Source organism: Phasianus colchicus, chromosome 1 (genome assembly GCF_987193195.1).
Source record: "Phasianus colchicus chromosome 1, bPhaCol1.hap1.1, whole genome shotgun sequence".
Classification (NCBI taxonomy): Eukaryota; Metazoa; Chordata; class Aves; order Galliformes; family Phasianidae; genus Phasianus; species Phasianus colchicus.
The window spans coordinates 175757964-175783528 of NC_143436.1; the positions used below are offsets into that span (position 1 = coordinate 175757964).

Here is a 25565-nt window from a genome sequence, read left to right on the forward strand (position 1 = left end):
GAATTAATCACTAAGTTCAGGGAAATGTAGGAACATATAAGAGATGAATAACAGGCTGTACAAATTTGTTCAGAACAAATCATATCAAACAAGTTAGCTTCCACAAACGAATTAAACATTCTATTAGGAGAAACAATTGATATGTTCTATATTAATGTATTTACTGTCTTAGGTAGCAAAAATGGGTCTATATGTAACCAGTTATGTAAAACCATACTCAGAAGTTAATTATATACAGTTCACTGTGCAATTCAAAAGATAAATTGAGTAGGATTCCACTGGGATCTGTCTCAGGCACTACCCAAATGATTAATGAAAGACTGAATAATGGAACATGCAACATGCTTATTAAATGCAGAGCTGGTCGAACTGTGGGGTCTGCAAGCAATCTGGGAGCTAGGATTATAATTCACATAGATCTTGGCAGACTGGCAAAATAGTGCAGGGAAACAAAGGACAAGGTTATACACAGAAACAATCACAGTGCACATTCACAATGAAGAGTAGGCAGGAGGGCAAAGCTCTGTAGAAAAAGATCTGCCTATTAGATTGGCTTACAAGCAAAAAATGAATTAACTGTATCCTACAGTAAAGCAATTATCAGAGAGATACAAGATTTTACACAGGAATAGCTTCTACAGAACATCTAATCCAATTCTAGTTATTGCTGGTAAGAACTTAGGCCAAAGTAAAGAACCTGCTCTTGCTTTTCAAGGAATACACAGACTTACTGAAGAAAGCCCATTGCAACATCTACAAGTTTAGAAAATATGACTTATGGTGATGGTTGAAGTTAAGAACTGAAGTCAAATAAGACAAGATTGGGATAGGTGAAGTCATGACAGTGGTCTTCAACTATAAGCAGGAACTACAAAGAAAATAATGTATCACAGTGGGGAGAGCAAGAAATCACAGACATAAAACAGAGGAAGAGGAGTTTTCAAGGAATAGGAAGAATAATGAACAATACTGCCTAAAGATGTTGTGACGCTTCATCTTAGCATACAAGTTAAGAACAGTTTATACAAAGAAGCTTAAAAAAACATTTGACCAAGGTGAAAGTTTAGCCCCTAGCAAGATAAAGACCACAAACACCTCAGTTTTCTTCCAGCATTCTATGAATGACTTTAAACAACCTTACTTTATTTCACAAACATAATTTCCTCAAAACATTTCAGCCATGGCTTCATTAACAGCTGATAGTGTTAAGTAGCCAGACAACATATTCCTTTACTGCATTCGCTTTCATATAATCTTGAAAGCAACACTCAATCTACAGCTAAGAATGCAACAGACTTAAACAGTAAAGTTGTGAAGCATTAAAACTGCTAACGAAAGCATTTAGAAACTACATATACATACATACATATATATACTACTGTAAATAATTATATTTATTTTGCAATTAAATGGACTATCAGTTCTATAACAAGTTATCTCATCTATGTCCCTTTGGGTACAGATTACAGTGACTGAAATCTTTTGAGTAGGGCCTGAATGAAATACATACATTTTAATAAATACGACTATCAGGAGTAATAATGACAACATCATATTGTCATCATAGGTATATGCTTGCATTTTGTCGCTGTGTTTCATGTGGATGTGAGTAATAAGAAAATATCCTCAGAAATTTTTCCTCTTAATCTGATATTTTTTCTTCTGGGAAGAGGATTTTTATTAACAAAAAGACTCAACTGGGCAAACTACTTGCTGGCTACAAATCTGCTTGTCTTGGAACTGCATGGTTTTCTGAAAGACATTGGATTTGACAGAAATCAAAGAGGCAGCTTAGAGCAGAGACCTGAAAGGATTATCCAGAGATCTCTGAGATATGATCAGTTTACAGAAAAAGTACTTCAGTAATTTCAGGAATTTTAAACAAGTTTAGTGTATTGTGGGCAAACATCCAAGTTACCATCGACTTGATGAAGACCAAAATGTAGGTACCATGGAAAACACATTTCCTTTGCTTCACCAAGTGTTTAGTTCACAAAACACTCCAAACAAGGATTTTGTTTCACGGTTAAGTATTTTGGCAGTACTCTGCATTGCAAGCCTTGCATATACTGGGCCTATTTCCGAAACTTCCTGTTGGTGAAGGTCAAAAATCTTTTAAGATCATGGATGAGTAGCAAAGTTTAATGGCGCCAACACAATGCAATTCCAGAAAAATTGGGATCTTATGAAAAAAAATCTGGGAAAATAACAGCTATTTTTGTAAAGTAAAAATATACCTGTATATACTCCATTTAGAAAATCCTGGTATCTTGATACTCTCAACACTTTAAGGTTTTTTATTTACTATTGTCCATGTTCTGCTGTTACTGAAAAATCTTTTAAGAGCAGTATTAAATCTTTCTTATCCAGTATCAACTGAAGAAAATTGGTAGGTTATCTTTTGAAAATAGGAGAAGCAGAACAAGTAATGCACTGTGTGCCAGATTTTGGAGTTAAACAGGCACTTCAAAAGTAATGTTCAGGTTCTGCATTACACGGTATTATATACTGTTTTAATTTTCAGCAGTGCAAAACAACAGTTCCTTTTCACCCCTTCAAGGAGGAGAAAAAGGGCAGCTCTCAAAACACTTGAACAGGGTTACCAACCTCTAAGACTGACGTAAAGGAAAAAGCTGAAATAGACATCATGAAGAACCACTGTTCTAATTTTCAAAGTTGATCCGTCATGCACTTAAGTCAGCACTGAGATTTTTTTCAAATAGTCATTTATTAGTGCTTAAATGAATGCTTATCTTTTTAGGTACCTCTATTTACAGTGGTGTAATCTTTAAGGGAGAGCACAGTGCACAGCTAAAAGGCATAAAATTAACTCCAGAGGAAATAGGGTGGAGAAGAGAGTCCTAAATTTTGTTTCTTCTTTTTTGTAAGAACACTTTCAATACATTAAAAGATCTCAATATGGTATATTTATTAGCAGAGTACCCATTACTAAAACAATTGCTAAAAACAATAGCATACTCTGAGACCACATGTAATTTAATTCTGCATGAAATTACCTGGCTGTTGTGTACACTGCTGCCTCATATAAAGCAGGAGAAACCATAAAAAAAAGCTTAAGAACTAACTACATGCAAACCAGATAGTGGTTCCTTAGAACAGATCATATATTTTACCCCTTGTTTCTCATCTGTTTGCATGATGCTTGTCTTTGTACATACACCGTTTTAGAATGGACATCTATTTATAGTTTTTAGACTCATTTTCTGGAGTTCATGTTACACGATGGCAGCTAGATATTTCTCTGCAAATGATTAGCTACAGAATACTTAATATTGTTTACATTTACAATGGGCGCTGTCAAATTTCAACAGTTTAAGATGGAAGATTAACAGTCCTTTGAGGTGAAAAGGCTATTTCTAGCAATTTGTAAAGCATGGAAGAAAATACCCTTTAGAGTAGATCCACATTTTTTTTAGTGTTATTTTCAAGCCTTCAAGTATGAGATTTTTATTTCTGTATTATTCTTATGACAATAGAAGACAGTTCTACGTGAAAATCTGGTATAATAATTGCACTTGAAAAACCTGAAAAACTATCCCTGTTAGTTCATTACTACTACTGTCAAAAGCTGTCCAGTAGCCATGCACAATCTACACATTTTTAATTTGTTCTTTATTTTCTCACCTTAAACAGGGAAGAGAACACATGAAATGTATAAACTGCACAGGAACCATCAGAATCGCACATGAGCTGGTTGATGTGACTACGCCAGGCTTCTTCTGCATCATCACATGCTGCTGGCTGAAATGCAGCAAGGATGGCAGAAAAAAATGGGGAGGGAGGAGGGGAGGCATTTCGATCAACATCTCCAAAACTAAAAAAGAAAAGAAAATAAACCATGATGAAAGCAGAAGTGCAAGGAGGTGGCAGATTACATACGCTGTAAGAGAGAGAAGTTAAATCCCATGAGCAATTGCAGCTTCATGATCTTCCAAATTACTTTTGAAGATTGGCAAGACTTCAGTCACAATGAGGTAAAATCTCCAAATTGGATTCCCTATCTTCAGGCCATTCAAATCTATATTACCTTACCTTGAGGTACCTACATTGTTTTATCATAGAATGGTTTGGAAAAGGAAGGCTGAAATTTCACAGGAGGATAGAACTTAGGAGGAAAACACTTATTCTGGGAAAACGTGCTTACGTTAGTGTACAGCAAAAGCTTGGAAAAAAATATCTTTGTGTGTACAAACAGTACACATTCTGACATGTTTGGCTTAACTCCCCCACAAACATAACGCATTCTTAGTATGGAACATCATTCTTGTACTTCGTGGTGAATTAAACAGGTTGACTCTTATTTTAAAAGGATACTAAGCTATTTGCTCCTGTGTATTAGCCTTTGTGGTGGAGAAACACTCCTGCAGCTCCCAAGAACAGGAGCTGATTCTGAAACACTGGTACAGAGACAGAAGGCCTCTTTATGCCTTCCTACTCTTCATAAATAGATACCGACGGCCGTCTAGCTCAGCATTCAAGTCTGAAGAAGCTGCACACAGCATGGAAAAATCCTGATGCCTTCATGCAGCATTTGCTAAGGTCCATCCAACATCATCTGGAGGATTTTTGACAGTATCGTGAATTCCTTATGATCCATAAGCAATCAAAAGGATGAATGCATGGATGATCTGTTGAACACTTAACTAAGCAGTATTTCTGTTACTGCAAAACTTTAAAAAGTATTTTTCTCTTTCAATGAAATACACCATGTATAAAATGACTAACTGCATAGATGTATGCACAATTTATATCTTGTTTCTCCTACAAGGAAAATCTTGTTCTTTCTGTAGTCGTGTAATAATTATATTGATAATTCTATGCTTACCTTTCCAGTACCCAAATGATTAAGTTAATTAACATCTTGATACCATTTTGTTGTACAGCATAAGAGGATTTTTAGAAAATCCTCTTAGAATAGCAGCATTTACAAGTACCTGGCAAGAGCAAATTGTTCCAGCCTGTCAACTTTCTCTTCAGTCTCTGTCATATCCAGACTGAGGCTATCACTGCATTCAAATGCTCCTGGGAGTTCATTTGTAGATGCTGAAAGCTCATCCTCATGGACTGCTGTGTCTTGCTCTGCATGTATGGCTTCAACCTAGGGAAGTGAATGATGATGTCTTAGAAAACAGCAAATTAAGAAGTTAATACCACTAAAACCTAGAAAGTACTTAATGAAAAATAAAGCAATAGCATGTTAAATTGCACAGATGTAAAGCTCTAGAAAATAAAATACGCGAATTGAGTTACACTTCTGTAGTAAGACTGTATCTGCTTAACTTGCTGTCTTGGAATAATTTTATTTTTAAAGGTATTTTTCCAACTAAATTGCAAGGAATTTCAGATTTCAATACATTTGGCAATGTAGCAGGGATGCATTTTTTTCAGGAAAAACAATAGGGTTCCTGTTACTGTCAGGCTGTCCTTGTTAATTCTTACTTTATGATGTCTGAGAGAGTACTAAAGACTCTCAAGATAGACTTAAAACAATCACTGTCTGGAACACTGCATGAATGTTTAGAATTTAGAATTATTCTTAGCGTGTCATGTTTACTCAGTAACTGCCATAGAAGAGGAAGCCAAAGCATTTACAAGCCAATAAAAGGATTATGCTTTTATCACTTCTTTTTTTTCCTGTTTGTTAGTACCTAAAGCTAATGGTCATCTAATCACCTCTCTTGATTTCCTTTTGCAAGCTTTTCAATTTCTCTTACATTTTTCGTCTGAAGAAATTTTGTTTGAGTTTCAACCTTTTGCCTTTTGTCTGCATCATCCACAACATCTCTGCAAAGCAATGATTGAGATGACTCCAGCAAGGAGGTCATAAACTCTTTATCTTTTCTGTTTGAGATGTCTCATAAAGGCACGTTCTCCTGCATAGATGCACATATGCGTGTACATGTGTGTTGGGAGCAAAAAAGATAGTAATATTCCTGAGTCCAAGACAGATAAAATGAACTGCAGCACAAACTCTTTATGCTTTATCAAGAAGGAATTAGCATTAACAACTTTCAAACATGTTTTCATGGGATAGAATAAGGGAGGCAGAAAGAGGAAGCAAGCGTTTCACACCCACTGGAGACCAATTCATTTTTCAAAAAGAAAAAGAAAAAAAGTGGACTCCAAAGATTCACGTAGGAATGGAATTCACACGTAGGATTGGAATACACTTCTAGAAGTAGATGTGTTTCAATAACTTGAAAAATATGTGTAATCGGAATCTGTGTATGCTCATAGCATTATTTATCACTGACTTTTGACCTCTTACAAATAATATCTTAAATTATTGTAGTCACTATCTTTAGTAGAAAATGAGCTTAATTAATTTCTTCTCATTAATGATAATTCCTGGAATTTGGAAATAACCATTTCAGAATGCTTGCTTATTCTGTCTGTCACTCTCATTCACTGCATGTATTTAAAAGCAGAAGCAATATTTTTGTATTTGATTATGATGAAACAAGGAAACCTTTGTGTATAGCTCTAAAGAAGTAACAAGCATTTTCCTCTGCTCTGCTGACATACCATCAGCATTCTGAAAATAAAAACTCAGACAAAAAAAAAAAAAAGCACGAAGGGGTTCAGTTTTTATGTTATCAAATTAAGCAAAAATTACTTAGGTGCAATTTTAATTTTCTAACTAAAAATTGGATCACTTCTTCCTTAAAATAAACACCAAGCTGGTTTTTCTGAGTAAAATTACAGAACTATATTTGAGGTATCATTGAGAAGGTGCATCGTGTAAAGTTTATCAATTCATACATCCTTATAACATTGATTAATCCTTATTACCTTGGGTTATGTACACTTCACCACCCCCAACCTGTCTCAGGACAAGCTGAATCTGCTTGTCAACCTTGCAAGAAACTCTGCTGCAACTTTTCATCTTTTACTTATCTACCTTCTCCAAAGCTTTTCACTTTTTGCTGAACGCTGGCTGCCCCTATTAGGGCATTAAGTCAATAACTACAACGTCAGGATGCACATGATTAGTCACGGTCACCACCTGCAAACATATCCGTTATGACTGCAGCTTCCTGAACTGAAATTCTGCCAACTTCTGCTGCTCATAGTTGTTACATGGTAACCTGTATACCAGCATTTGACAAATGATAATCAGTTTATCTGTTCCACAACCATTATCTTAAGAAGTTCCTCTCCTCCCTGATTCTTAACTGCATTTTCCTCCTCCAGTCCTTTCTTCCGCCTAGGGAAGTTTCTAGCACAAAGAATTTGTTCTATACTCAGCACAACTCCAACCTACTTCTTACTGTCTAGAATTCCAGTTTCCATAACTTCTCTTATATGCAGCATCAGCAGTACTACATCAGTTATTTGTGTGGCTGCATGTAAAAGAGATCAAAGGGAAGAACAGGAATGAAAGCTGATGATTACACAAGTCAACTATCCTCCTCTGCCACATTTGCTTACATTGCTTTCCTGCAAAAGACATTCCAACTCAAACACCGAAGAGAAAGCTTTAGTGGTAAGGTGGAAGTGTTATAAAGCCACAATAGAACCCCTCCAGATTACATTTCTGTAAAGACAGTGTTCACCTGAGCTCCCATAAACAGAAGTATTATCAAATAGACAATGAAAGAAACTGCACCCACACTCATTATCATTTACCAACCTTACATTACGTTTGTCTTCTGATTCAAGTGTCTGAAATAAACTGTGCTGAACATGGCTCTTTTATCCTTGCAAATCCTGCTGCCTCCCTCCCTCCAAGATGGCTTAATACTGTGGTCATGAATTTAAAATTTCTGAGTGTCTACCAAAAGGCAAGAACTGAATCCAGTGCACACAACTGTACAATGGGTTCCCACGTACCAAAAAATCCCAGTGAATACAAGCATACACCCACTCCATGAGCTGGCTTTTAAATCGGCACGAAGAACAAAAGAGCATTCCCTTAGAGCTGTGACTTGTAAACACTTCATGAATTCATCTTCTAATGAGTTAGTAGCATCTTGATGTATATATAGTGCAAAATCCTCAAGAAATAGTAAGTATAATCTTTTAATAAAGAAACCTATTTAATAAAGAAACTGTAAACAAAACATAAAGGTTCGAATGTGCCCACCTATATATATGTACTATATGATGCCATTATATACAGAAAGTCAGAATGTACTTGCTTTCACAGATCAAACTCTTCATGAAATAATATGCAAAATAAACTTGAAAAAAACGATACATGAAATCCACTGTAGTTGGAAAAGAAAGTAAAAATTTATCAACCTTGGATCCTTCAGACACTTGGAGATTATTCACATCAGGCAAAGACACGTCAAAGCTAGATGTTCCTATATTAAAATGATGAGGGTCTGCTGAGGTGTCACATGACGTAGAAAGTGAGTCAATGTGGTTTGTATCCTCTGATGGGGAAAGATTTATAATCTGTTTGAAAAACAACAAAAGGAGAAAAGAATTGAGTACACAGATACCCTATCACTTAGCTTTTATGAACATGCAAAGTAGATATTATACTAAACGGCAGTGATGGAGGCTCTTTCAGCTTGTACATGCAGACATATTATGAACTTTTCCATATATATATTGGAAAAAGTGTATGCAATCATCCTAGAAGTGAACAATGAAAACTGGACACAATTTACAAAACTGGAGTCTTCTCCTATTTCTGTAAGTATTAAATACATCAGAAAGATTTACTACTGGCCATTAATGAAAAATTGACATATATTAGTTTGTGGAAAAAAGGGTATCTAATCAGATCTGAGGCTTCCTATGTTTTGAACTTTACATTAAGTCTTGCATACATATGCAAAAAAAGAAGCGAGCAATGAGTGTCATCCCCCAGTGTCAGATGACTAAGACTGCACCTGAATGAGAGGAAACTAAAAGCCAAGCTTATTTACAAATACAATCCTACCTACTGTTAAATTTCAAGTTAGCAACTTACTAGGTCTGAGTTCTCCAAGATCTGGCTGGTGGTCAGATCCTCCTCCTCTGATGACTCCTCGGAGTCCTCATGGTTCATTTTGTTCAGGCTGGGTGTGCTCCCAGAGAGCTGGCTCTCCTCCAGCAGCTGCATGTCACACTTGTCCAGGCTGTCCAGAGACCGTCTCCGTACTCCCCAGTTGAAGTTGTCCATGCTCTCTCCCTGAAATTGGACACAGGGTCAGCTTCCTTCATTTGAAACTCATTGTATAAAAAAATTAATAATTAGCTCAAAGTTAGGTCGATAAATGTTTTTATGTAAAAATATAATACATATTTGATATAAACATTATTTTGTTAAGCCGTAATGTAACAGGAGCATTTAAAATTTTCCAGTGCTTCACCTGCAGGTAAGAGCAGAAGCATGGAAATGGAAGTTAAATGAAGAGTCATTCTTTTCAGCATTAGATATTTTTCATGCATTTGCCGAATTAAGAATTTGATTTGTAAGTCCACATACACACACAGCTCGATACCACAGAGCAACGACAGGCAAAAGAAAAGTTCTGAAGCAATTTTAAGGGTTTTTTCCAATGATGTTTAAAAGTATTAGGAGCACAGGTCATAGCAATGTTTCAATTGTGAAACATATGTTAAAGATTTTTCATCCTTCTGTACATAACCACAGTGATAAGCTAAGGTAGATTTGAATGTACTCCTCCTACAGCACGCACAATGGAACAGCTAAAGCAGCAAACATTTTGAACTTCTTTATGATTCTAGGCTCATATGGCTTATTTCACTTGAACTTATTTGAACTACTTGAAACTACACTTCAAAAGTATAGCATTAACTAACATTTCTTGATCATGTCAGTTTTTTGAAAAAGGATACAGTCAAATGGACCAAACATTTTGTATAAACTTTTAATTTCAATTCCCCATACATTTATATAAACTGAGTGCATTAATCAAATTGCATAACCATTTATTAGGATGGGCAACTGGTACAAAGATCACTTAATTTCTTATATGTATAAAAATGACAAATAGTTTGCTACCATTTTTCTGTTTACTTCATGTATTTCACAGAAACCAGACCAAGTCTGGCCATGTTCCTGTCCAGCAATGTGGGAGCATCTGCAGCTGCTGCTACCATGGACCACGTGAGCTTTGCAGACAATAAAAGGTTTACACAACAAGTATCCAGCAACAGGTTTGGGTTTCTCCTGGTGTAAACCCTCAGCATCACGTAACACAGGAAGGGAATTTACAAAGAAAGGAGACATTTATTAAAGTTGAAGGCTGACTTCTTAAAACAGGATTTTTTAAGTACCAACACTCTTAAGTGAATGTACCAACTGCTGAAAATTCAAGTTGGCAGTGATTTTTTAATATGAACCTGCTGAATTTTTTAAAACAATATAGTTCTGCCTAAAAATCATAAGCATGAGCAAAGCACTGATTATAGAAGGACTATATCCTTGCTCATGAAAATTGAAACTATGTACAATCAGAGAAGAAGAATGGTCTGAGTTCAGTGAGGTACTTCAGCACATATCTGATTTTAAACACTTGAGTAATCCATATTTAGGGCTCAGACATTTCCTGACATGGGTGCCCCGAACTGCGCAATGTGCAGTTAATTCTACAGTGACCTCACTTCCTTAACAATCAACTGACAGAGTGCACAAATAGATCTTACTTTGCATCACTGCCCTTCAATGCAAGGAGCTTTGGAAAATGACTGGAAATAGGAAAAGCTCAGTTATATGACACTCTGCTTGCTTTTCATGAACAAGTATTAGGAAAAAATAGAAATTCATTTTTGGGAAAAAAAAGAATCCAAAAATGCAAAAACTGCAATCTACAAGAGCATGTATTGCTAAAGAATGCACTACATTGAAGAGCAAATGATAAATAATTTGCTATGAAGCCTGACACATTTATTAGAAGAACCTTGTGTTTTCATTCCTGAGACACAGCAATTTTATGCAGGAATGGCACAAAAACCAAGACGTAAAAATTAGATCTCTAGCTCATAGAAATTGCTGTGCAGTTCCCAAATTCTTTGGCAACTCATCCTCCTCCATAAAGGCTGGAGGACACATGCAGCAATGGGACATTCTGCAGAGAAACTCTAGTTAATGAACTAAGAAGTAACAAGGCAAAATCTATGAGCAAGCAAAGATGACCATTATTACAACTGGATCCTTAATGTTGAGGACAGCTATCAATGAACTTTTCAGCCTACATCTCTGGGCCTACTTCCCGTTCTGTTTTTCTTCTGCAATGTCTTTAAAAAGGAAGCCAACACAAAAAAGAGAAAAGGAGGGCATGCTATTAGAAGTGGGGAGTGAATTAAAAGGAAGAGATAAGGGTAAGAGATGAAATAACCCATAGTTTTTGGGTTAGCATAACCTTGCTACAGGGATACCTAGAATCATACTGAATTTATACAAGAGGTCAGCATGTGTACTGAGATGGACTAGGTTTTGTGGTCTGAAGCAGTGCTTATTTCACAGCAAACAAGCAGGAGGGAAGATGTATTTGAGAGGATGCTCACTTTAATCTACTAGAGCGAAGCTTGAGTGGAGACATCTCCTATCTGACAAAGCCACCAGGAAAAGAGTCCCTTACAGATATGTTTCACTGGCAGTGAGCAGCTATTACAATAGGATGTTCTGCAATCACTGCCCTCGAGTACAGGAGCAGACTGGCCATGGCAGCCACTTTAAGCGTTACCACAACCCAGGGGAAGGGGAGGCACAGAAAGGACACTGAAAGGGGACATAGCCCAGGTAGAGGAGAGTTGTGTTATCTCCTTCATAAAGCCAGTGAGAACCATAGAAAACTTATTTCCTAAGTTTTTACTGTATGTATTGGCACTGTACGCAGAGTTAATGGACTGACACAAAAACTGAAGGATGTAGGCAAAAGTACTGTGTGGAAAAGTATGGCAGCACTTCCATATCACTGTATCTTCTAAGGCACAGGTATTTTGAGACAAAGATATTTCTGGGGGTTGTTTTTGAATATCGTAACTGATATACAAGATATAAGAAACATATATGCAAAATACCATTGTTAATTTTTTGTCAAATCCCTTCAATAATTCATTCAAATTCTGTGTCATTGCAGCCCCCTCTATATATGAAACTGCACTGCAGTTCACAAACAAACACTGATGCACCTTTTCAGTTTTCTTCACAGATTCCAGAAAAGGTGGCAGGAGTATGCAGCTGAATTCAGTTAAGTTGTATGAACTAACTGATTTATTCTCACTGACAATAATCTACTTTCTGAAATGGTCTCAAGTATCAGCTTTCATGAGACGCTAACAAGAGCCAACACACTACAATTGAAAGGCTGGGAATTCTTTTGTTTGCACGTAATACTTATCAGTAAAAATGCTTTATACTAGAATTCAGAAAGCTTAAAATTTGTCAAGAGCATTGAAAATGTTAAAAACAAAGTTAAAATGAAGCAGAATGTAATTTAAAACTAACTTTGTGAAAGAAAATAAAAAATAATTCTAACACAAGACAAAAATGAAGCACCTGTCAGAAAGGCAGGCACACATCTGCCCACCCACCCATACACACAAGAGGGGGAGAGCAACAACAAAACTACGAGATTATTTTATAATACAAATTTGCAAGAAGGCATAAACATATACTAGCACATCTGAGTTCAAGTAGCATTCTTACCTGAAGTTCCTGGGTAGCAGATATAACAGATAGAAAAACAAATAGAAAGAATCTATGTAAAATTACTGTTTTAAAGACATCATAGACAAACATTTGCCTACAGTTTTAACTACTGCAATTAAAAAAAAAAAATTTTAACTCTTCAGCCCTATCTTTTAAGTTTGAAAATATTCATTAACTGTTTTCATATTTTTATTAAGTTTCAAAAAAGTTCATTTTGTGATCAGGGGGTGATAAAAGCATCACTGACTTGTTTAAATCGTAACCTTTTTTTTTTTTTTTGCTCTTGCTAGTTTAAGTTTTTCCAACACTTTTTTATTAATGTTTATTAATGTATTAAATTCAGACCTGATTTCCCTTGAGTCATTAGAGATACAGATTCTACCAGGTCTGAATTTGGCTGAAGTACCAATTTCAGTAAAACACTGGTAAATCAGGTTGGAATCTAGACCTCAGAATACAAACCATGGCAATTTCCAAATTGCCTTATGTAAAGAACCACATTTTTAGTTCTATTTCACATAAAATTAGAACAGTTTAGCATCTTTTTCACAACCAACTTAAGACAATTAATAGATTTAGGCTTCAGACTTGAAGTCAGCCACATACAGAGAATAAATCTCTGCAGGATCACAGTCCATGAAGGTGCACTGTTGGACAGGAATTATTCTGTGTAATTATAGATAAGCTATATATACTTTTAACTGAAGAGAATGAAGAAGTTCCTACGTATCACCCATTGGACAAACAATTATTGTATGTTGTTGTATGTTGTTTGGCATCCAAATACAAAGATACACTTCAAATTTTATATAAACAAAGATAAAGGGTGTTGCACCCCAAATTTCGGCACTTCTTCAAGTTCTTCCCTTCAGCAGTTTAGCTACAGACAATCTGACCTGTGAAGACTTGATCTGGGCCCCCAGGGTTCTGTTTTGCTTCTGTATGAAATGATGAAATCACTGACAGTGTCAGCAGAATGAAAGGTACATCTCTCAAAGTATTAGCAATTTCATCAGCAGTTGTAGGAGCACCAACAGCCTGAAGGCCTGAATTCATATTTTGGAAGGTTATTCAACAGATTTGGAACAATTTTATGCTTTTTTAAAATCTGAAAATATAATTCGTTAACAATTTAGACCTTTAAAATTGTATTTAAAATAAACTGACTTAAAAGTGAGCTCACTTAAAAGGTATTAGAACAGAGGCTTTATCTTCTAGTAACAGTTCTGCAGTGTTTCCTAAAGTCGATTCAAAAGGAAGGGTGTGGTAGCCTGTTACTGTTATGCTACTGAAGTAAACACTAAGTGAACATTATAAATAATGTCAACACAAAATGAAGTTTATAGTTATACAGCTGAAGCTTTATATTACAAGAGGACTACAGTTTTTAGTACAAATAATATGGAAGTATTTTAATAAAAAAGATGTTTCAGATAAAATATACCGTACCTCCCCATCTTCCAGCTCAACATCTAGGAAATCAAAGTCCCTAAAGACTCTGAATTGTTGTTCACTGTTTGAATCATCCATGTTCTCCTGCTCCCTTGCTCCGTCTTCTGAGGACACCAAGCTTGTCTGGTGCTCAATCAAATCCAGATCACCACAGGAAGAAAAAATCACCTACAATTCAAAGGATTTCTCGTTACAAACTGTTCCCTCTGGTTGTTTCTTCCTAAAAGCTGTAATTGGTTATTCAGAAGGCTGTATTTCCAGTACACACCTAATTCCTTCACTGAGTATTTTTAGAACACTCTTTATTATTTATGTTGGACAGGTGCCTTCAGATTAAACTTGTACAAAGAAATAACTCCGTACTGCAGGAACACGTCCAAGAATATTACAGCTACCTTCTAATGGCTGCAGATTGATGTTGCCTGAAATGTTTGTATACATTTACAGGAACAATATTCAGAGAACTCTGCAACACAAATACTGTCAAGGGGATGAGATAATAATAATAATAAAAAAATTAGTTAAGAATGATGTTCAAAATCTGTCAAGATTAGAAATACAACAAGCAATATTTTTTCCTTTCCTACTAAAAATAATTACACATGCAATTTAGTTGTGAAAATGCCCCTGTCTTGTAGAAACGAAAGATCTGTTCATCAGAATACAACTGATATATAAACTATATTCAAAAGAGGGTTTCGAAATTTTCTTTTTTCTGTAGGAAATATTTAATAATTATTTCAAGAATGTCCTACCTTAGATGATCTATTGCCTACTTCTTAGCACAAGACAATATTAATTTTTAAAAAGTAAAGCTATAGGTACTATCTAACAGAAAAATCAGACTCCATCTTAGCTTTAATTCTGTCATTTGATTATGTAGTTTACAAAGGCTCTAGACTGGTAATACCAGAGGTCATTACTCTACACACTTAGTGGTCATACATCAAACTTCTAGCAACACATCTCTCTCAACAAAAAGGCATGTAGCTCTGGAAGTAAATCATCCTTAAGTAAGAAAGCCATTCACCCAATGGCCAGTGTGCTGAGAAATGCAGCATGAGCCAGTGTAAACCAGACTGATTGCAATATGACATTAAATTATAAAAATCAGATCAACAGCACTGGGAAATATAGTTCTTCATGTTTAAATTTTTGGGTATGAAGATATACAGAAATGGTCAACAGAAGGCTACTTACTGAAGGGTTTTTACTCAGTCCAACCTCCTGACCGCACAGAGAAAGGACATGTACCAGCTTTTCCTTTGTCCTTTTCTGGAAGACAAGACATTTCTCAAGTTAGCATTTTTTAAGCCACTCATCCTTCTGGTGCTAGAAATAATAAACATTAAAAAAAATTTAATTAAAGAAACCAACCAACAGTCCAGTCATTCAGTGCTCTCAGGGTTGCTCTCAGAGCAACTGTACATACAAGGAAAAATAAAAATAGCTCTTACTTATTTTAGTGCTTATTATTTTTAAATTAGCCTAGTAAGCCTAATAGCAAAACATTAGATCCTGTGGATAACTTCAGAAAGGACGGTTTAGAAGTTTGCAATTAAGCACATATATAATTATGTTCTGCAAAATTAAGGGCTGAGTCATTCCTATATAATCTGCTATGTTAAAAACAAAAACCACAAAAAACCCCAATCCATTAAATACATTTATTATGCGTAGTTTTAATTTGCAGCTAGACAAAACCAGTAACATAATCAAACATCACTTTCAGGAATGTTGTTCCAAGGAATTCTTTTTATATATTTCCCAAGAAAACAACATTTAGAAAACAGCACTTGCTGTCTATCTGCTCTCCTCGCTAACACCTGAACTCACCCATCAGTTGAGTCATCTGACATTGAGGTCTACAGGTTAAAAGAATGCTGTATAGAAACAAAACATAACTCAGCTCATTTCTGAATCCAAGAGAGATACTTAGCACACATAGCCAGCCTGGAATCCAATTTGTGTTTATTCAATTGCTCCAAATGCAACTATTAAGGAATAGTGGGCTATTTTAAAGGAGTTTACCTGAGAATACTGTGGTCTCTTCCAGCTCACGGGAACAAGGACATTGGAGTTAGATCCTGATGAGGTTGAAGAAGTGCTTCGGGTGACAGCCATTGCCCTGGGTTTACCATCTCGTCCAGAAGAACTCTGCAGCTCATCATACCGTCTCCCAATAATTGGAGTCTTAAACAGAGAGTAAATATTCACTAATACAATGCAGTGCTCCAGGAGGAACTTAAAATGGGGCCTATCACTTCAGATGCAGGAAAAGGTTGCTCTGAACTCACAAGCATGGGTGAAAGAAGGAGTGTAGCAAATTTCATGTCACTTGGTATGTGTATTACTTTTCATTGTGAACTCTCAGTAGCTGTTGCCATCCCTAGTAGCTTGTGCTTGAATTCAAGAATAGCTAACATTCAAAGCAACTGTCAAAACATTTTATAACAAAAGAAGTAACCCAAAAACCCGCAATTTCAACAATAAAACCAGGAAGTTTATTAAATTTATTTCAAATCCAGATTAAGATTACTGAGCAGTCTGGCCCCATTTTAATGCACAATGAAATTCTTTCTTGGATTCATGACAGAAAGCTCAGCATTTACTAGAAATTTCATGTTCCTACATGAAAAAAAAAAGAACCCCTTTATAGCAATATTCTCACTATTACCTACACAAAGAAATCTATAATGGTGCAAGCAATCATGCAGATACATAACTATAACTTGAATGATTTGCCCATTAAAGTCCGTAAGACCATTCAATTCTACAAAATTGAAAGGTATACAGGATCTTCAGGATAACCACTCCTGTAAAAGAGTTCAAATTATCTCTTCTATTATAGAATCACCCAGGTTGGAAAAGACCTCCAAGATCATCCTGTCCAACAACCCAACTACCACCAATATTTCCCCTAAACTGTGTCCCTCAGTACAACATCTAAATGTTTCTTGAACACCTCCGTGGATGGTGACTCCACCACCTTCCTGGGCAGCCCCTTCCAAAATCTGAGCATTTTTGGAGGAGTTTTTCCTAACACCAAACCTGAATTTCCCTTGGCACAACTTAAGGCCATTCTCTCTAGTCTTATTGCTAATTTCCTTTATTTCACAACTTTTCCATTTTCTTAAAGAGCTACAACTTGTTTAAGGAACTACTGAATGACAGGATTCACCAAGGTGTTAAGCAGCAGAATTACAAGAAGTACCTCTGAAATATCAAAATGAAACTCTAACGTCTTTCCTGGCAGCTCCTTGGAAGCACTGTTCCACACTCGATGTATTTCCATTTTTGAAAGATCATTGTGTTGATATGATGGTAGAACTAAACTGGCAGAACGAGAAACTACCAGCTTCAGGATATTCAAAGCTTCTCTCCAGTGAATGCTCTAGAAATAGATATATTTAATCAGCAAATGAAAGATCCACATATTTTCATAACTATTTACAATTTACGATCATATTTTTGACACATAATAAGAATGTGGACTTGGAATAATACTGTTTTTTCTCTGTCTTAGACCAGTGACTAAATATATATTTACAGAACAGTTTAAAAGCAGAAATTAAGCCCCTTGCCTAAGATACCACTGTCAGGGAACTATCCTGCAAAGTGGGAGACCTGAAAGAAAGGCCATTTGGCAGACAAAGGATTTAAACTTCTAACCTGCATGCTTTGATCACTAGGAATAAATATAGGTGCCACTGCAGATTCTGTTTAACAGAAAAACTGATTCAAAACAGGCACTTTATAGCTGTGATCTCCTAGTAGAAATGGGTGCTTTCCACTCACCAAGAGTTAGGTGCAGAAGTTTCTAAAAGGAAGTGCTTATGCCACATTTCCCTCACATTAATTATTAAAAAGAGTGGTCAGTCAGGATCTGCCTGGTACCAAGCTGCTTCCCAAAGCAATATAGCTGCAGTTTAACCATTCCCACACAAAGAACACACAGCTGGGCATCTTATCTGGGGATACACAGCCTATTAAGCGTAAGGATGTTTATTAATTAGTTATCACAGTGGATGGTCTCAGTACTCCCAGCTAATGTAGTCTTAAAATCATACAAAGAAAATCAATGTACTAAACACTGTAAAGTTCATATTTTAATAGAAAGGAGATATTTACCTGTACATATTTTTCAATAGTTTTTAGCACTTCCATGTTGAACTGTTTGACAGGAATAGCTGACAGGTCCATATAGCTGAGAAGACTGTAGATCATCTGCAAGAGGGACTGCTGCATGCTGGGAAGACCCTTTTCTAGCAGCTGTTAAAAAAAATTAAAATGATTATAGATAAATTTTGAGTCCTTCTCCCCTAAGGGAAAAGTTACTAGTTTCATGAATACCACTTTTGTTGTTAATCTCTCTTCACCCACTCATTTTGCAATAGCATTTCACAAACATTTTACAAGTGATGATGATAAAAGTGTGAAATAAAATAGAGCTTTAAGCTGAGAGCCAAATGCCAGCCTGTTTTGATAATGAAACATATATTCTACATACGCTTGCCCTAACTTATCCAGAAAACAGATTCTACAGTTGAGTAAACTGGCAAGTAATATTTACACATTAATAGGGAAGTACATCCAATAAAAACAGGGGAGTACCTTTATATTTCTGCCTTTGCTGAAAGTCAAGGAGAAAAAAACCAACAACATGCTAAAGAAACAAAACTACTACTATTCAGACACCGATATGTATTTATCCAAATATACTTCATTGCCACTGCTCACTAGCTGTAACTGCCAAGGAAACAGTTTCTGCTCAGGAGGAGATGGATTCCCTGGGGTCTCCTTATGTACACACTAATACAAAGAGGGGCTTGATCTAGATCCTGGAATCTTGGAACACCTGACTGTATGTACCGGAATACCACAATGAAACTTGGAAACAGAACTGTGCTCAAACATATACATGACTGATTCAGGATAATACAGACAGACATGTTATGTTTGCATGTGGGTGAAAGAGCTGAACATTTCCTGGAAGATAGCACATTCTTTCATTGCTGACAGCTACTGTCCCTCCCCACAGATTTCAGAAGCAGTTAAATGTTAGCGCTAAAATTTACCAGGAGCTTCAAGATTAGAAACTATCTTTACATTCAGGCCAACAAAATATTCTTCTAGCACTGATTAGAAAATCTAGAAAATTACTTTTAAAAGACTTCACAGTGTCTCATGTCATTAGTCTTCCAAAAGACAAGAATGCCAAAAGTTACTCAGGAGGACACTAGTAATTTACTAGATGCACTCACTGCCCTGAATGACCTGAAAGGCTTTCTATTGAATGATAATGTTTCATGCCAGCAGAAATGAACTGCTCAGGTAAAGCAGACTATGTAATCCCATTAAGTATCTACTGATTTCTTTTATCAGTAAAAAGGAGCAGTAAGCAGTGATTCATAAAACAAAGTACGCAAAGTCTACTCCAGCACAATAGATAGAACTCACCATGCTTTATCCATTCCTCTACAAAAGGATGGCAGGAAGTTTTTGAAATTAAAGTTTCTACAAGGTAAGCAGCTACAGTCCATCAATACATTTACTGAGAGATAAATGTGCTTAGCAATTTTTCAAAACAGGGTTATAGGCTTTTTCGTGTGTTCCATTAGGATCTCGATTCTGTCCTTGTACACTTTTTCATATTATCCAGCACATCACTTGGTACATCATTTAAGCATGAAATAAAGGATGGTAAGAAACAATCTGGATGAGAGGAAGGAATTTTGTGTTTTCAAGCACAGGTTTTTACATCAGATAATCACCTTTTTAAAAGGAAAATGAATTCTTGGGTAATAGTGAGATTTTCTCCTCTGTAACTGGCTAGAAAACTGTTCTAGGAAAGCTTCCAATTTCCATTCAGTTTTGTATAAGTTTGTTGTCAACAGAATCATTTGGCTTAAAAAGATCTTTCTCCCTAAACTTTATAAACATTTTTGGACTATGTCAGTTTTCATTTGATATAATTATTGCATGTGGTTTTTGATGGTTCAAGTGTATTTGAATGCATCATGAATTTCTCATGAGAACTGAAGTGTGGTAAGGAATAACAACTTTAAAACTCATTTAAAATAGTAAGAATTCTTTGGCTATGATGAGTAACAAAACCAGCAGCAAGGTGGGAGTTTAGATAACACATCATTCAGATCAGTGAATTCCAGGACAAGGTGGTTCCACTGCATTTGCAAAATGAAATCTAACTATTCTCAGTCTTTGACTCTGGTTCCTATGAACTGTTTTGAAAACTTGTAGATTCCTCTCTAGGGTATGGTAGGGTTTTTCTGGGTCTAGGGTAGCACACTCTGTTAGCTCAGTTTCCTGAAGCAGCAATCTAGCAATTAACTAGAAAGTTGGTGGAAAGCAAAGCCTTCTCCTCCAAGGGCTGCCAGAGCTGCCTGCTGCTGGTTGAATGACTGCTGCCTTTGTCTCTCCAAATCTGGCAGCACTTCTCAGGCTACATTTATCAGGCAAAGAAATGCCTTGCACACTGAGGTGAGAATATAGAAGGTATCTCACAAGCCACATCCAGTCGACAAGGTAGCACTGGTATTTTACCTGGTCTAGGATGTGCTTCCCCTTGCAAGGCAGATGGTTTAACTTCTAGTGATTCCTTGGCTTTGAAGGTGTTATTAATGATCATATTTCCATCACAGGCAGTCCTCTAGCAAGGAGGAGTGAACATCTACCATAGGCACATTACAATCACTCTGTGATTCCTGCTCTTTCTCCTGTATTGACTATTTCAGCCTAAGAATGATCCTGGTCTAACAAATCACTAGTTTAACACAAGACCCATGCTAACTCAGATATGCTTCTACATGTACTCTCATGACTTTTAAACATTAATATGCAAAAATCTAACATAAAATCACAGTAGGCTTTTAGCTATTGGCTTGGATGCTGATTTTTGTAGCAGAGGTTCAAAATTCTACTGCACTGTTAAACAGCGATTTTTCCTCATCTGTAAACTGAGATCCCCAAATATTTGCCTAGATGAAATTTCTTGTTTTCCATGGCTGTGGCTGTAGAACTGAGTAAGGAGCACTGCTTGTCACTGCAAGATTTGGATATTAATGAAATGTCTCATTTTAAGCCATACAGCTCATACCCTTATAGCTGACAAGCAGTTACCTGCCATCAAACAGATTAAATGAAAGTTTTTGTCTGAATGGCAGTAATTGAAGCTTTTGCCTTTTGCTGAGAGCATTTGTTCTCACAGTTATAATAATTTGTGGCAGAAAGACCCCTTCTGAAGGTGAACCCATGTGTGTGGAGGTGTCACCACTGCAACATGGATTTACATTTTTATTTCTCAGCTCTGTACGTTTCCCAGTACCCTACAGGTTCAAGCACTGGGGACTGAGCCAGGATTGTTATAGCACAGGCTTTATAACCAGCAGCTATAACATTCAACTGGAGGTTGCCCAGTGGGGCTCTTAGCCCATTCAGTTGTACGTATTTACAGTGTATCCCACAATTAGTTTATAGGAGACAGCAGAACATTTTTTGTGCTGCTCTGGGGATCAGTTGATGAGAAAAGGAGAAAAACATCCAGAATGCTGGAAAAGTCTTTTCATGGCTACACAGCAGGCTGAACAAGATGGTTTCTTGCCCTTTGCTACTCCTCCAGACTGGCAGCTACCCTGTGCCCATGCAAACACTCCCCAGACATGACTCAACAGAGCTGCAGTCAATGTAAATATGGAGAAAGGAAGTCATGCTTACTACTCTGTCATCCTGTGATGATGGTGTTGCCTGAGGAATGTGCCTTAATTATGGCCAAAAACCTGCTTGACTTGCCATTCATATAGTAGCCTGGTGCTACATTAAAGGGAAAGTGCCTAAGACCATATTAAGGTGAATGAAGATCACATTCAACAGCCTTTGTGGAAATGCAGCAACACCAAGAATTGTGCATACAACACTGAAGGTAAAACAGAGGGGCAAATGCTTTCCTAAGGCTGGGAAAACAAAGGAGAAAAAGCTTAGACCTATTTATAGCATTTGTTTATTAGAAATTCAATTTTGCCAATGAATAAGATAATTAATTCTGGAGGAATCAGAGTTGGAATGTTTGAAGAGCTAATAGATTTTCAGAGTCTCTGAGTTAGAAAACAGAAAAATCTTGGTTTAGTTTCTATCAGAAGAGTCATGGCTTTCACCATCAGTCAGTATCTGACATGGCTGTTAGAGCTCTCATCTGCAAACATGGTGATTAACTGGAACTTGAGGGAGAGCCAAGCCTACCCTGAAGTCTGAGTGAGGGTGTGCAGCCTGGCCTCTTAGGTTTTGAAAATATGTGGACAGTCAGTATCAGAGATGGCTGCTGACTTTTCTTAAGCTTTCTGACAGAGAACCTGGCTATGAGAAACATTGATTTCTTACAGTAAATTTGTTTCTTTTCTGCTATTTCTGCTCTTTACTCTTCATTTTGAATAAGCTACAGAGATCCCCCAGTAATCTCCCAAAATTCAGCTCTTTGGTTGTTAGGCAAGAGAAAAGTTAAAGCTGCAAGAAGTCTCTGAAAACTTACCTCAGCCAAATATGTAACCATATTCAAAGTAATATCAGCGAATGCTTCGTGAAGATAACGGCAAACCACATTCACCCAGGTAGCACAGTCCCTTGTGTAGCTGTGTGTTTTATAAAGGGTCATGACATGTGCAAGATTTGATAGTTTGGGGTTCTTTTCCTCCAAACAAACCTAATTAAATATAAATTTCAAAACACATTAAGAACAAAGCAATTGCATTTTAAAGATTTGAAGATGTACAAAAGAGTAAATAGCTTTCATACCTGTGCAATCCTTTCAGCTACATCTTTACAAAACTGGTTTGGGCTGTCAAAATGCTGAATTAAATGGGGCAGAAGACACAAAACATTCAGTGGAAATCCTAGAACAGGAAAATAAAGAACAGAATGGATATTCCTGATGGTAAGAGTTACAGCAAACTTTAAGATGGTATTTTTGGGGCAGGTCACAGTTTCAGTATTACCCATAAACTCACACAGATCCTTGTCAAATTGTTCACACCACTGCCACGCCACATTTGTCTTAAAAGGAGACTTAGTGTGAAAATCCAGTCTATCAATTAGGCACTAATATGTTATAAAGCATGAACCTACTTCTGCAAACAGTAATACCACAGAAACAGGTATTTACAGGATATCTCACAGGAGTATATTTCTTATTCTTGCTACAGAGTATTTTTATCTTTTCCACTTAGCAGTCTTAACATTAGAGACTTCTTGATCACTGCTGCTCAAACACATGAAGAAATTCAGTAATAAACAAACAGCTGTTTTAGTCAGGCTGCTAGACACAGCTTCCATTTTTTACACTGCTCAAATAATAATAGTAATGAATCAAAATTCAGATGTAAGCTGTCAAATGGGACTTCTCAAATGTGTGGTTCCAAAGCTAGGAGATGGCTCCTGCATGAAGAGGCAGGTCCTGCCATCAGCACATGGGCTCAGTCAGGAGCAAGGATTCAGCTCTTTTGCACCAACTCATAGCTGGCTCAGGGCTGCCAGTGATTGTAATGCAGAGCTGTAACAAAAACTACTCCAATTCATGTTGGAGCTGAGAGCTTAGTATCAAATTATTGTAACCAGACACAATCAGTCTTTTTGGAAAAGAATCTGGACTAATGAAAATAACCTTCTAATCATTTATGATCATTTTATAAAATCAAACATGGGGCCCAAGTTAGGAGCAAAATTTCTCTAGGCTTCCTTTATACTCGGGGAAGAGAAAAAGATACCTTCAGATGGTAACTTCACAGCCCATGTGTGAAATGTCCAGGAGAAGATCAGATCATATAGAATCACAGAATTATAGAATAGAGTTGGAAAAAACCTTTAAAGGCCCTCTAGTCCAACTCCCCTGCAATGAATAGAGACATGCACAGCTAGATCAGGTTGTCCAGGGCCTGATATAGCCCTCTCCTTGAAAGCCTTCAGGGACAGGAAGCACCACAAAGGTACTTACAGAGGAAAAGCCTGTTCACTGCATTTGTGCCCTTACTGCCAATATGTGCCGTGCTAAGAAAAAACCCACAAAGCACTAATTTAAATCATATAATCTGTAATATTCTGGATAATAATTCAATGGAAAAAGTGGAAAAAATAGGTTATGTATAGTTTGTCTTATTCATTGTTAATTTTATCAGCACTCAGAAACTGTATAAGCTGCTAAGCCCTAAAAGTGAATTGTTAAATACATGACTGCTCTCCTCCAAAGCCTTACTGTGCAATAGATTCACTCTTCAGAAACATGCTGTGTTGCTACGAAACTTCCAAGAAGCACATGAATCTAAACAATGACTGCTTTTATATTAGAAGAGAAAGTGCCATTTTTGATTTTATGCAGGTAGCCTCATGAGGTCTGACATCAAGAATAACAGCAACAGAAATCAAAAGAGTGAAAATATATCGTTTTTACCTATAGCTTGGGAGGAATCCACCATGGATATTCGAGACACTGGTGTGAGCAAACTGAAGAGTTGTAGTGTGAGATCAGTAGTAGTAAGGGAGGTAAATCCTTTCAGGAGTAGCTGCTGAAGCCCTGAGAAGTCTGCCCACTTCAGCTGCCCTTGCAACTTCTCTAACTTCTCTCGGTTTTCAGCTTTATCTAGTGGCAAATGAGCCAGAAGTTTATTCAGTAACCGCAATGCCATTAGATACTCAAACTCAAAATCAGATTCCATCAAAGCCACAGCAACCCAGAAGATAGTGGCCAGTAGGTTGGTTGGATTGTTAATATGGGATGGGTCAGTGAGACTGTCCTTTAGAGAAGATGAACTTCTGGTTTTAGAGGAGAGGCCCTGCTGGGTGCACGCCTGAATTCTGTCTAGAGTGGCACTGCGAGGTGGATCTGAGGACTTGTCTACATCTCCAAACTTCTTGGGTACAGAGAAGCTCCTCTGGTGCCTGCTTCGTTCAGCAGTGGCTGTGTTACTGCCTGCAGGATTGACATTCAGTTGGCCCGTGCTTTTTCGGCTTGCAGTCAGCTTGGTGCTTGATGTTAAATCTGGCGAAGATGAACTGAACCCAAAACAAAGAACATATATTGTAAAGTGTGAATGCAGAGCTTGAATCCTGTAAATACTGGATGCATGTACTTATCAAAATGTAAATAAATACTTAAACAGAAAAAGTAAATCAGCAAACTGTCTACTGCATCTTGCCTTTTTCATTCCAGAAGTTCTCACAGACAGATAGAATAAAGGTTTACATGGCACAACACCAATCATAACAGGATAACCCACAGTGTAGATAAGTCTAAATGACATGGGGATAGGAGAGACAGAGCTGTGAAGTGACCTGTCCATAAAAAGGGGCAGTGGTAGAACTGAAATCTGTTGGTTTTTAAAATGACTTCATCAACATAGAAACCTCAGCAGCTGCAGGAAAAATATGCAGTGGCTTAAGGAACAATATGAAGAAATGTAGAAATTAAAAATAT

General features: G+C 36.8%; 1 protein-coding gene across 13 annotated transcripts in view; it reads right to left on the reverse strand.

Moving 5' to 3' along the window:
- FRY (FRY microtubule binding protein) overlaps nucleotides 1-25565 on the reverse strand; it is a 244342-nt gene that overhangs the window by 18221 nt on the left and 200556 nt on the right. For all 13 annotated transcript variants that reach the window (XM_090133321.1, XM_090133320.1, XM_090133318.1 and 10 more), the window contains 12 exons: nucleotides 24543-25144; nucleotides 22895-22992; nucleotides 22632-22802; nucleotides 18221-18361; nucleotides 17304-17483; nucleotides 16121-16282; nucleotides 15290-15364; nucleotides 14087-14257; nucleotides 8948-9148; nucleotides 8266-8424; nucleotides 4956-5119; nucleotides 3646-3835 (listed from right to left, as the gene is read on the reverse strand). In XM_090133321.1, coding sequence (XP_089989447.1) covers nucleotides 3646-3835; nucleotides 4956-5119; nucleotides 8266-8424; nucleotides 8948-9148; nucleotides 14087-14257; nucleotides 15290-15364; nucleotides 16121-16282; nucleotides 17304-17483; nucleotides 18221-18361; nucleotides 22632-22802; nucleotides 22895-22992; nucleotides 24543-25144 — 2314 coding nt within the window. The remainder of the gene's footprint in view (nucleotides 1-3645; nucleotides 3836-4955; nucleotides 5120-8265; nucleotides 8425-8947; nucleotides 9149-14086; nucleotides 14258-15289; nucleotides 15365-16120; nucleotides 16283-17303; nucleotides 17484-18220; nucleotides 18362-22631; nucleotides 22803-22894; nucleotides 22993-24542; nucleotides 25145-25565) is intronic.